The sequence below is a fragment of the Mauremys mutica genome, chromosome 2 (assembly GCF_020497125.1).
Source record: "Mauremys mutica isolate MM-2020 ecotype Southern chromosome 2, ASM2049712v1, whole genome shotgun sequence".
Classification (NCBI taxonomy): Eukaryota; Metazoa; Chordata; order Testudines; family Geoemydidae; genus Mauremys; species Mauremys mutica.
The window spans coordinates 38,123,166-38,135,690 of NC_059073.1; the positions used below are offsets into that span (position 1 = coordinate 38,123,166).

Consider the following 12,525-nt stretch of genomic DNA (forward strand, 5'->3'; position numbering starts at 1 on the left):
ATTAAGAAAGATGTTTAAAGACTATCATGCAATGCAGGAAATGCATATATTTATTACAACTGTGTTATAATTTTAATGATGCAAACAAGATTAATCAGAATAATAAGGTATTTCCGTATTCTTGGCATTTTTGGTCCATACTATGAAATCATGAAGTATGCAGTGACAATAATCTTCATAGAAGATGTATATACCTTAAATATTTATTCAAGTATATTTTTGTTACATATGCATGTCTGCATTCGTGCACACATAAATACATATGTGCATACAAAGTTATGTTAACAAAATAATAGGGTGGTAAAGTGAAACACTCAAATGTTAGGAAGTGCCAGAATTAAGTCTTGTATTACTCCTGGGGGAATTCTGTGCCAAAAAATTTAAAAATTCTGCACCAAACAAATAAAAATTCTGCACCCAGTATTTTACAATTCTGCAGAATTCTGCATATTTTCTTTGTCAAAATAACACAATATAATCACGTTAGTTTCAATTATTTTGGTAATGTATTTAAACTACAGTACAGTGGATGGAGAATGGGAGTGGGGAGCACTGGAGGAAATTCCCAAACTCCCTTTGTCTAATAGTAATATAGCTAGTATTGGCCCTTTACTTCTAGTTATTAGTTAACAAATATATGCAGTCATATGCTCAGTGTTACATTATAGGCAACTGAAGAGCAAGTGAGGGCTGGGGACTCAAACTCACAATTTATATTCGCCACTGATCATCTCCAGAAAGGTCAGTCACAAACAGTTCATGGAGCACATTTTGATAGGAAATTATTCAGTCCAAAAATTTGGACCAGTTCTAATCCCTAAAGCACCATAAACATTTATAAGGTCACACTGTCCTTTACAATGAAGCTCCTTTTCACCACTCTGGCAATGTCAAGGAGCCTTAAAATTTTTACACCTGTTTTATATTCCTGGCGGTATTCACTAAGAACAATGAGAACAATTTACTAAGCAGGCAGGCTGCTACATTCTGCTCTGCCTGAGAAGACAGAGCCAGCTCCACACCTACCTCCTCAGAAACACCCCAAAGCCCTTCCCCTCCATGCTGAGAGTGCTGCAATAGCGAGTGAGAGGGACAGAGTGTCTCTCTCTCACTTGCACAACTGCCCAGCCCCACCCACAATGGTGATTTACATCTCTATCAGCTGCTCTGGACACCCAAATTGACCTTCCTGCACTGCCAGGGAGGGGCACCTGACTGCTCTTGCAGCTTCCCCATCAGAAGTAATTTTTCTGCGGGGAAGCAAAGAAATCTATGGGGCCATGAATTCTGTGCACACACAGTAGTGCAGAATTCCCCCTGGAGTATGGTATGTATGAATTATGATAACCTAACTCAGCATCATATACAAAGTCTGTGGCAGAGCCAGGAATAGAACCCAGTTCTCTCCTGTGTCTCAGTCCAGGGCTGCAAATACAAGAAAACATCCTTTCTTTTCTTGCAGTCTTCTTTCTCATTAAATGTTCATCCTGTGCATTGAATGAGGCACAACTAGTATGTGAGCACATAATTAAAGACAGAATACTAATGCCATGCAAGGGGACTGAAGAAGTTTGTATAGGTAAACTTAATTCTGGCATTTCCTACGTTTTGAGTACTTGAGACTGTTGCCTTAATGTTATTTTAACGTTTAAAAAATGGTATTTCCTAGGTATACTAAAGGCAAACTGAAAAAAAAATCCTATCTAGTGGAATCATATTGATCCTCCCCAAAGGTCATCAGCAGTGTTGGAACCCAAGTACATTAGATCCATACCCAGAACACTTGCTAAATTATTTTCTAATCATGTCATATGTTCATAGATGTTAAGGCCAGAAGGTACCATTGTGATCATCTTATCTGACTTCTGACATAACACAGGCCATATGACTTCCCTGTATTAATCCCTGCTTCAAGTTCAATAGCTATGCTTGACTTAGAGCATATCTTTTAGAAAAATACCCAATCTCGATTTAAGTAAATGAGACCAGAATAAGCCCCTCTGTGTGTCCTATTTAGCTACTTCCTAATTAGGTTTTTATTTATAGTAGGGTTGTATTTATTTATTTTACTGGATTTTTAGGTAGGAACCTATCATCAGTTACCCGTATGTGATGAATTATGATAATGTGTGTGATGTTATCTGTGCATAAGTAATAAAAAATAATAAAAATATGTTTAGTGAGAAAATAGTAAGTAACTAAGTAAATAAATGAATGAATGAATGAATGAATAAGAGGACGAGTACGTTAACAGCTTAATCTAAAAAAAGAACAAAGGAGAAAAGGAGAAAAGGGAAAACAAAAAAAGAGAGAGAGAAGTAGAATTCCTATGGAAGAGCATGCCAACATGTACTTGGTTCAGAATATTCAACACTGTGCACTCAAAGTTTAACAGGCAATATTAACATTATGGCCAGATCATCAGCTGGTATTAAATCAGTGCAACTCCACTGATATCAGTGTAGCTATACTAAATTACAGTAGCTGGGGACCTGGCCCTCGAAAGTGACACTAAACACCAAGAGGAAACCCATTCTACTCTATATCTCTATTTTTGCATCCTCTTGAAGGAAACCATTTCCACGAGGGCAATGTCTGTCCATGTTTAACAAGACCGTTTTTAAATAGTATTTTCAGTCCTGTAGTAGTCATTGCCTTATGTAGTTGGGGTATAAGAAAAATGTCCTGATCTTTGTTTCACAGGATCAGAGGCTGCTTGAGAAAAAAGATGTATATTATTTTCTGTATAAAAAGTGGTTGTAGAAGTGTTAATCTATTTTTGTTACTTCCAAAATGTGTAAAAAAATATTGAGATACAGAATCTTTGGATTTCCCCAGGCTTGGTCATTTACCATAGTGGTAGAAAATAGCCATTGACAAAACTGATTAAAAACAAAAACAAGAACACCTCAGATCATAAAACCTTTAACCTTATAAATCTCTCTTTAAAAGAAAGGGGATAAAAATTTCTATTGCTTTCGATTGGAATGTATTTTGTATCAGACTGATGTAAAAAAAGTGAAGGAATAATTTACACATGGCTATATTATTAAAAACTCATTTTTCATTATTTCATAAAGAGCAAACCAATTACTCTGTGTTTCTGTCATTCACTATTTTTCTTGGGGGTGACGGTTATTTCAGACATCCTCATGGATTTCAACAGCACTTAATTTCATACCCTCCCAGTCATTGAATCTATATAGTGATTTACCTTTGTGGAGGAGGGACACTGGGAGACCAAGATCTAGTCCGTCCTATACTATCTGTACGGTGAGGGGACCCTGACCGAGAGCAGTGATTGGATGACATCACTTGTTCTGGCACTGATAACGTTGAACTCTGAAGATCTCTTCCATTATGTCGGTAATCTAAAGAAAATACAAAAGATGAGCAAAACTAAAATCACATTTGGGTTTGTTTATTTTCTATTTTATTAAATATGTAGCACTTGTTAAAGATGCCATAAAACATGAAGAATATGGCAATGTTGTTTTGACTGTTGACAGACATATGTCTGTTTTAAAATGCATGAACCATAAAATATGTGTATAGGTATGTTTCCTACATTTATGATGGAATTTCCTTCAAATGACTAGCACTAAAATTGTCATATATCCAAACAGTAATATAGAGTAAAAAGATCTGTGAAGAATATGATGCATTAATTACATTAATTTAAAATAGAATTTTTTATTAGAACAAATATTACAAAATTAGTTACTGCAATTTCTAACAAATGGTGTAATGTCATGATCCATCACTTTTCATAATTCAAAATAGTTCAAAAATTGATGATCCTAAAAGAAAAGTAAAACTCTAGGGGCCAGGGGAGGGTGCAGGGGGAAGGTTTGGGAGCTCCTACTTCAGAAATAGGTTGAGCAACACTGACATACTGAAATGGGATTCCACTCTTGGGATCAAATTTAAGCAATAGTGATTGCTTTGTAAGTGTATGTAAGAAGGAAAATGTGGATGTCCTGAAGTTAACATCCTTGATGTTTAGATAGTATGACTCATTAGAAGTCCTAACAGAAAACCTACCAAGCTATAGAAATAGAAAATGGAATCAGATGGCAAAATGCAAACAAATGGTCCTTTTTATGACAGCTGTACCCATTCTACAGACATTAACAGAAAGAAATGGAATCAAAGGGGAAAAAACGAAATGGACAGACTTTCTAAGGTATTTCATATACACAAAGAAGAAACTCATTTAATATCAAGTTTATGGAGAAGAGACTCAGCAGGATGAGCATATGAATATGAAATAAATGTTGAAAGGATGATAGACTCATTAAGGTGGAAATATATCTCCAGCCTTGGAAGGAATTGCAGATAAGTAAATATCATCATATTGTCCTACTTAAATCTGCCAGTTCCTGAAAATGAAGTCACCGCCCTAGGAACATTATCTTCTAGCTAATAAATATGGGATCACAGATACTGAGCAGCTGTATAGGAGCTTTCATGACATTTGTCGGGACCATACTAATATCCAATGATACAGGGAGCTGTGTCACAAGAGATGGAAGAATTTTAAAACTAATCCTGATGACAAGGGGCTGCAGAGACACTGGTCTTCAAAGAGTTTATGACAAGACATAGTAGTTACCCAATAAACATGGATGGAATTGATTTTTCATCCAGAAGAAGGCAGTCAAGTAGTTTGGCGAGGGGTACTGAAAGGGATCCACAATGGCCTGATTGCACCATACTGAAAAATGTTGCCACTTAAAGTTATAAATCCTTCTGGCAAATATCTGAGATAACAGCAGGACTTGAGATAGAACACCTATGGAACTCTACCCTGACAGAACCAAACTTTCCAAAGGTTCTCAGCATGGGAGAGAGCAAGACAGTCTGGTTCTGAGTAATTATCTGTGGGAACAGTCACTGCTCTCTGCAACAAAGCTGAGAATCGTACAAGTTTGAGCCTATATCAGACTACTAGGATAATCAAACCCTTACATCTAAGCTTGTCAGAACCTTTGCTAACAGAAAGGTACCGATAGAGAGGCATGCAGACACCACCATCACCATGTCCTTTAATAGTCTGGTCTCTTCCTGGTGTCACGAGCAGAAGAGTTGTAGTTTCTTGTTTAGGTAAAAGGGAAAGAGATTCACAGCTGTTGTCCCTGACTGCCTTGCTGGATGTCTCTAGGCACACTTGAATCCAGTCAGTGTGTACAGTGGCATACAAGGTTGCTTCTGCCTTCACCTCTCATGGGGAGGAAAACAGGGTGATCCCAGAAACAGCAGGGTGACCTCACATTCCTTTGCATTCTGTAGAGATGTTCCACTGAATTTTGAAGTTACCTTTTCTGGTGAATGGAAGATCTTGAAGCTTTGTGGAATCCCATGTGGAATTCAGATGCCTACAGCAAGCAGACCTTCAGGTATCCACTCTTCAGCCAATAATTCTAGGCAATATATCATATACATCAAAGGCTGCCCGCACCTCATATTGGGCCAGATCCATAACCTCATTCACAAAATTGATAATCTATCCTGGCATTCCCTGCCTGGAGAATAAATTCAACTAAAGCATGAGCATTCATCCACACCCCAGTTTGCTCTCTGGCCTTATAGACTGCAGACCATAAGAGAGCAGCCACAAAACAGTAAATCCACTTCCAAAAGGACTGCAGCATTGAAACTCTGTCCTGGGGTCCAGTTTCACGGATTCAGGTGGTTTTCTCTTAGCCACAGCAGGTCTCTGTCATGTCTTCATTAACTCATCAGAAATAGGACAATGCCATATTATTCCAATGTGCTCCTAGTCCAGGTACTTCTCAGTCTTGGCCATTGGTAACAAACTAAACCAAACCCAACTGACTTAGAGTCATGGTTCCCATGAAGCATGACCTCGTCAAGCAAATCTAGTACCCATATATATCATGCTTGACTCCAAGACAAAGGATGCAGCAATCATGTTAATCTGCAAGCAACTTCTTCCTGCTACATACACACATCTTCAATTCCTGTAAAAGATAACAGTATAAATACTAGCTGCATTTATTGACGAAGATGTATCAACACAAAAAACACCAAAACACTCAGTGTAGCAGATGTCTAACAGAATGCTCACTGAATGGGTCAAGATATACAAGCTTTAAAATGTTGAGAGTTGACAGACATATCTATGTGTGGAAGACTACTGGAGCAAAGTCTTGACACGTCAAAGCCTTGATACCAATATGCTGATACAATTCCTTGTAACAACAATAGGGTTTTCAGAACTTGAGTCAAATATTTAATTCAAATCCCTTTAATTAATATTGTGTTTTCCTCATCATCATTTAATCAGAGAAAACCAATTTGGTGTGTTTCTGGCTTTTATTCAAGAGCATAAACAATTAGAAGTTTAACCAATTTATTATGCTTCCATAAAATACTAAAAAAAAATGAAAATTTGATTGATCTTACAGTGTAAATCAAGATAGCCAAATCAAGGAATTAACAATAATACAAAACAGAATTGGAAAGAACAACTTGAGATCAACAACTGGTCAAATCCTTGCATGAGCACAATCACTAATCAAATTACATAGTTAACAAAATACCAGAGATTAAGTGGATTATTTGGTCTTTCTTTCTCTATGCAGTTTACTTAGCAGCTTATACTTTCCCTTGTTGAAACAATGGGTTAAGTTTTAATGTGTTAAATACCATAGTTAATACCTCTAGTGATCTGTGGTAAGGTTTTCTTTCAACCTAGGTTAATCAATGCCCAATGGTAATTTGATTATGGGCTTATATGCATGCACTATTACTGGCTATACATACGTATGCATGCACCCCTAAAAAGGCTAGGATAAGAAGTCTTTTCCCGGCAGGCATCTCTGCACAGGTATTCAAGTATCCTGTTAAGGAAACAAACAAAAAAAGCAAGTTACTTAGAAAAAGATAAAGGATCTGCTCTTCACCTTGCTTGGTTGTGGAGCTTTACTGTCAGTCAAGAATGGCAGTTTGGGGAATTAGGAGATGTCTTGTGGCTCAGGTATTGTCAAGCTAGCAGGCATCATCCTCTGGTCAACTGGCCATTCTACAATGTCTTGGTCTCTACTTTCCTTTGGAGGGAAAGTAGGAGTATCAGCCATCTGGTTGTCATCGTGGTGACCTCAGGAGGAACACACTCTCTTTCTCATTTACCAGGTCTTTTAAGGGAGAAACCCAGCCTGGTGTTGTTCCAAAGGATCTTCTCAGCAATCTTCTGATCAGAGGATCACAGACTTTGGACTCCAACCGCATTGTCCAGTCCTGGTCAAGTGAGGTCAGTCTGACCGTTGGTCCCCTTTAGGGGCCCTACTTCCTAGGGTACTGGTTCTTTGTCACTTGCACAAATCTGGATATTTTTCCCAAGCAAGCATTGTTAGGGGAACAATAGGAGGTGATGACTCCACTAAAATGATCTCAGCTCCCCTTATCTGGGTCAACAGTCAGAGCTCCTAAACAGCTTCTTGATCATTAGGTTCTGGCCACTTTCTTGGTCCTAATTTATGACCCACTATCCTTTGACTTAGAAAAATTCTTCCTTAACCATTCATATGTTTCATGCACATACTTTCTCAAGGTCTATGAGGCTTCATGAGTCCAATAAGAAATTGTAGAACTGTGTGATAGGTTATTTCACTCTATCAAGTTTCTGCTTAATGTCTTCATTCCTATAGGCCTATATGTCCTACATTCAGAAACAATCTGAAGTCAAAATAGAAGACACACTGATGCTTAGATTAAAAGATTAGTGGAAAAGGTATTTTAAGGCAGTTTGAGGCACAGACCTCAAGAAAGTTATATTGTGTGACCACGTAACTCAAAGCATCAACAAAAACAAACTATAATTTATTACTTAAGTAGTGCCATAGAAATACATGCTGCTTTAAAAACAAGGAAATATTCTTCTGCACAAAGAAATAATGTTCAGAGACTAATTTCTTATTGATGAAATTGGTATTTGTAGAGAATGAAGGAAAAAGGGAAGGTTGATATATAAGAGACGCCATGTACATGAGGCTTTTATTGGGGCTTTCTGGAAGTCAGCAAAACCAGAAAGCATACAACTGAGCACTGATAGGCAGATAAGATAAACTAGCCAAACAAATGGCCAGGTATTGAGCAATGGTCTTTATATGACTGGGATAAAGAAGAGTGGAAAGTTCTATAGGTGATATAGGGCCAACTCGTGGCATATGACTGACCAGTAAGAGGTTTTGCAGGCTATCATCTGCTACCTCTGAGGGCCAAAAAAACTATGACCATGTTGGGAACATAAGATACAAGAATGAGAATTCCATGCAGATTGTATCTTGGATAGTTTAGACGTTATGGCAGATGCTCTCATAAAATATTTTTATTTTAAATTGTTATATAAAATTAAGAAATTAAGCTATGTTGCTCAACAAATCAATAAAATGGCATTGTGAACATAACTCAAAATATGTTTTAAAGGTCTAGGAATTTTAAAAAGTGTTTAATGTTATCATGCCACATTTGAAATAAAATGATACCTGTAAATCAGGTTTATAACAGAAATTCAAGACTGAGCTACAGAAATAGAAATAATTAGAAATGCACTGTATCTTAAAAATATTAATTTGTGTATTATAGCCAGTATGCTCACAATGCACTTTCTTTAGTTCCACAGGGGATCCTATTAGCTCTGGTAATATTTAACATCTTCATTAAAAATCTTAAGAAGGAGTAAACAGTATGCTAATTCAATTTGTTGATTATATTAAATTGGGAGTTGTTGCAGGCACTCGGAAGGACAGAAAAATAATAGTTTGTCCGAGGAGAGGCTACAAAAATGGACAGCATTAGGTTTAACTTGGAAAAACACAAATTAATACATATGGGAAAGAATAATGTCAGAAACATATTCAGTGGACGTCAGAAAGCTAGGAAGTCTTAACTCCAAGAGAGGCCTAGCAACGATTGTGAACTGCAAATTAGAGACAAGCTTACAATGCAATGTGGTATCAAAAATATCAATAAGCTCTTCTCTGCATATGCACAGGCAGAGTGTTATGTATCATAAATATGACAATTCCTTTTTATACAGCATTGAAGAGATGGCTACATCTATGGACAGTATTTAAAATTTTGGGAATACAAAGAAGGGTAATAAAAATGAGTAAAAGCACAAAGTATTTATTTACAATGAACGATTTAAAAAGCTGAATATTTGAAGGCTGGCCAGAAATATTACTAAAGCAATCATTTTATATCAACCTGATCTCTTTCTTTGAGAAAACTGATTTTCTAGACAAAGGAAAGGCAGCAGATTTAATCTACCTGGATTTCAATAAAATATTTGACACAGTTCTACATGGGAAATTATTAAATTAGAGAAGATGGTGATTAATATGAGAATCAAAAGGTGGGTAAGGAACTGGTTAAAGTGGAGACTTCAGTGGGTTGTGCAGAAGGTGAATTGTCAGTCTAGAGCAGGGATCGGCAACTTTTGGCACATGGCCCGTCAGGGAAATCCGCTGATGGGCCAGGACAGTTTGTTTAGCTGCAACGCCTGCAGGTTTGGCCAATCGCAGCTCCTACTGGCCATGGTTCACCGTTCCAGGCCAATGGGAGCTCCGGGAAGCCGCAGTCAACACATCTCTTGGCCCACGCTGCTTCCCAAAACTGGAGTTGGTGCATAGGAAGAATGTCTTGGTACCAATGACAAGATGTGTATCACGTCTCTAGCAGGCCTACTAACTGATACAGAAGAAGGCACAAGGCCATACGGCAAAGCAACAAATCCAGATTGCGCTGGTACCAGTGAGAGTACCCTATAGAAGACGACTCCTGAAACAGTGCAGAGTTGGTGTGACAGGGGCCCACTTGCCTCTTGTGAGCGCTTCTTCATGGTCAGGTGCATGCTGGCACTTTTTTCTCAGTTCATGTCCACTACTGCCATCTTTAGGTGGATCTTTGGTGACTCAGCCCTCTGGCCAAGTGACATTCAGTCCATGTGAACATAAATAAATAGATCCCTTCCGGGATAAACAGTCCAACAGGAGCTATAGCAGTACCCTCAGTTGGAACTCACTGTAACCTTCCCCAGGCTCAGTTCTCAATCTGACCAACCAAGGCTATCACAGTATCCTGGTTAGCCTTTTCATCTGTAGCCCTCCCTGGACACTGTCCTTGTTCCATCCAACAGGGCCTATATCAGGACCCTCAGTTGGTATCAGCCTGCAGCCCCATCCCTCAGCTCAGGTCCCAATCAATCCAACAGGGCCCATCACGGTACCCTCGGTTGGTTGAGCTGTGGCTCTCCCTGGACTCAGTCCTTAAACTGTACAACAGGCCCCATCATGGTACCCTCAGTTGGTTGATCTGCAGCCCTCCCTGGGCTGGCTTGCAAGGGTCCCTACTCTGTTATGGAGCAGCACCCCCAGGTCTTCCTACCTGGAGACTCTTTGCCTCTTGGCCCAGCACTCCAGCTGAATTTGTCTTTCAATTTGATTTCCTTTTGGGGTATATCAGGGTGGGCCTGATTAAACTCCCTGTGCTCTGGGCTTTTAAGCCACTTCCCTACTGGCTGTAGGGGGATACCCAGGCCCACCCACTATTCCGGGTCCCGACTCTGGAACCCTATGAGAATCAGCTGCTTTCTGCATCCCTTTAAGTACTCACTATGTTCCTCTGGGCCACTTCCCCATGGACCCTGCACCTTCTCCCATATTTGAGTCCCAGCAGCCAGCCAGGAGCACCTTCCTTGCTCCCCTGGTGCATGCCAGCAGGCTGAACTTCTCTGTCCAGCAGCAACTTTTTAGGAGCCTGCTGGGCTCTGACTGGCTGCTCCCTCAGCCTCTCTCTCTGATTGGCTGCTTCCCACACAGCCTCTCTATAAGCTTGGAGGACTACATTCTTCTGCTCTTTTCCTGGGCTGGGGTGTGGTAGAATCATGAGACCTCCAGCATGGGGCTTTCAGGCCTAGTACACCATGTCACAGTTGGGAACAAAAAGGCAGAGTAAATCAGTTGCTGTCTGATAAGCAAGCAGGGTTGAGACTGTCAGTACTGAAACCAAGGTTGCTACCAGACTCACCTGATGGACATTGCTGGAGTAAACAGTACAATGCCACTCTGATCCTGCTTTGGTAATGAAGAGCATCCCTGCTCTATCTTGGGCACTTGGAGAGCCATAGTGATGTCCCCAACTCTTCCTACAACAGGAGGGCAAGTATCTCTGAGCCCTGGAATGGCTCCAATTAGTCTTCTGAGGTCTTTTCTTAGAGCAACCAAAGGAAGGAGAATGGTCCCTTTCTTTCCAGAGAGAAGAGTCTGAAACCAGTGGCATGTCAGGAGGCTGTGTCCTTTTCTTAAAGGACTGACAAATGGAGCACTTTTCCCTAATGTGCCCCTTGCCTAAACACAATAAACACTGGGTGTGGGCTTCATTATTCCGCATACTTACCCCCACACAATGGGCAGTGTTTGAAACCTGGTGAGGGAATAACTATGTACAAAAGCTGACAAAGATCTCTGTGTTCTCAAAAACTGTGAGGTAAAATCTGCATGGAACGCTTTGACTCGGGCCATGTGTGGTGAGAAGGAACCGAGGGTGACGCCATCCTTATATAGCCATGGGATAGGCTAGGAGGGCCAGAGGGTGCAAGATACCACTAAGCAAAATTCTCTGGCTTCGGTGCTCTGGGCCCATGCACACCTGAGTGGGATATACATTTGCAACCCCCTAAAGAAGAAAAGATTGATCTGGAATGTTGTACATTCAAATGTAAGTTGACTTAGTAATGCTTCTTAATAAAATTCCTGTATAATAATTTTAAAAGCAACCACTTCAAGCACATCACTTCATTCAATTTAGTATCAATAGAAATAACTAACAGATATCGGATAGTGTTCTAGAGCTGGATTAATATGCTCTATGCCTTGTTGCCATAAAATAATCTTAGCAAATTTGTAATTAATTCACTCAAAGGAATAATGACTGTACGTGTAAACCCCTAAAAATTTAATAATTAGCAAAATTGTGACATTTTACACAGTAGCAATACCTGTTACATTTTTTTATTAACATAAGCTAGTACCAAAGTAGTCCCTCAATGATGTAGGAGTTAATGCATCTATCTGCCATTATTTCCTATAAAAAAAATACCTGTGCCTACAAGTCCTGTGCCTACAACATGGCATGCAAAATTGTATGCCATGTCATACTGGAAAAAAACATGTGGTTGGCTTCAACTGTATGTACAGTTAGTTTTCTGCCAGCATTTTTGGGAGGTAAAATTATTATTCCATTAAAATGGGTATTCTGTATGTTGCAAAAACACAGCACATTAAAATGGATTTGACTTTTAATGTGGAGATACAGGGCTCAGAGATTAGCTAATAACTGGATTTATAATATAGTTGGAGAGGGATGGTTGTACATAGCTATCATTTAGCTGCATGTTCTTTTTGTTGGGAAAACATTTATTTTTTAAAATATCCTCTATTTTATGGGCATTTAGGACATCACTGAAATCTGATTTCCATGTAACTTTTGGTTTTAAAG

The 12,525-nt window shown here is 39.2% G+C and overlaps 1 protein-coding gene across 18 annotated transcripts in view; it reads right to left on the minus strand.

The window, feature by feature from the left end:
* The window catches only part of RIMS2 (regulating synaptic membrane exocytosis 2), a 799,605-nt gene that overhangs the window by 257,768 nt on the left and 529,312 nt on the right, over positions 1-12,525 (minus strand). For all 18 annotated transcript variants that reach the window (XM_045004549.1, XM_045004555.1, XM_045004557.1 and 15 more), the window contains one exon: positions 3,215-3,371. In XM_045004549.1, the coding sequence (XP_044860484.1) occupies positions 3,215-3,371 (157 nt within the window). The remainder of the gene's footprint in view (positions 1-3,214; positions 3,372-12,525) is intronic.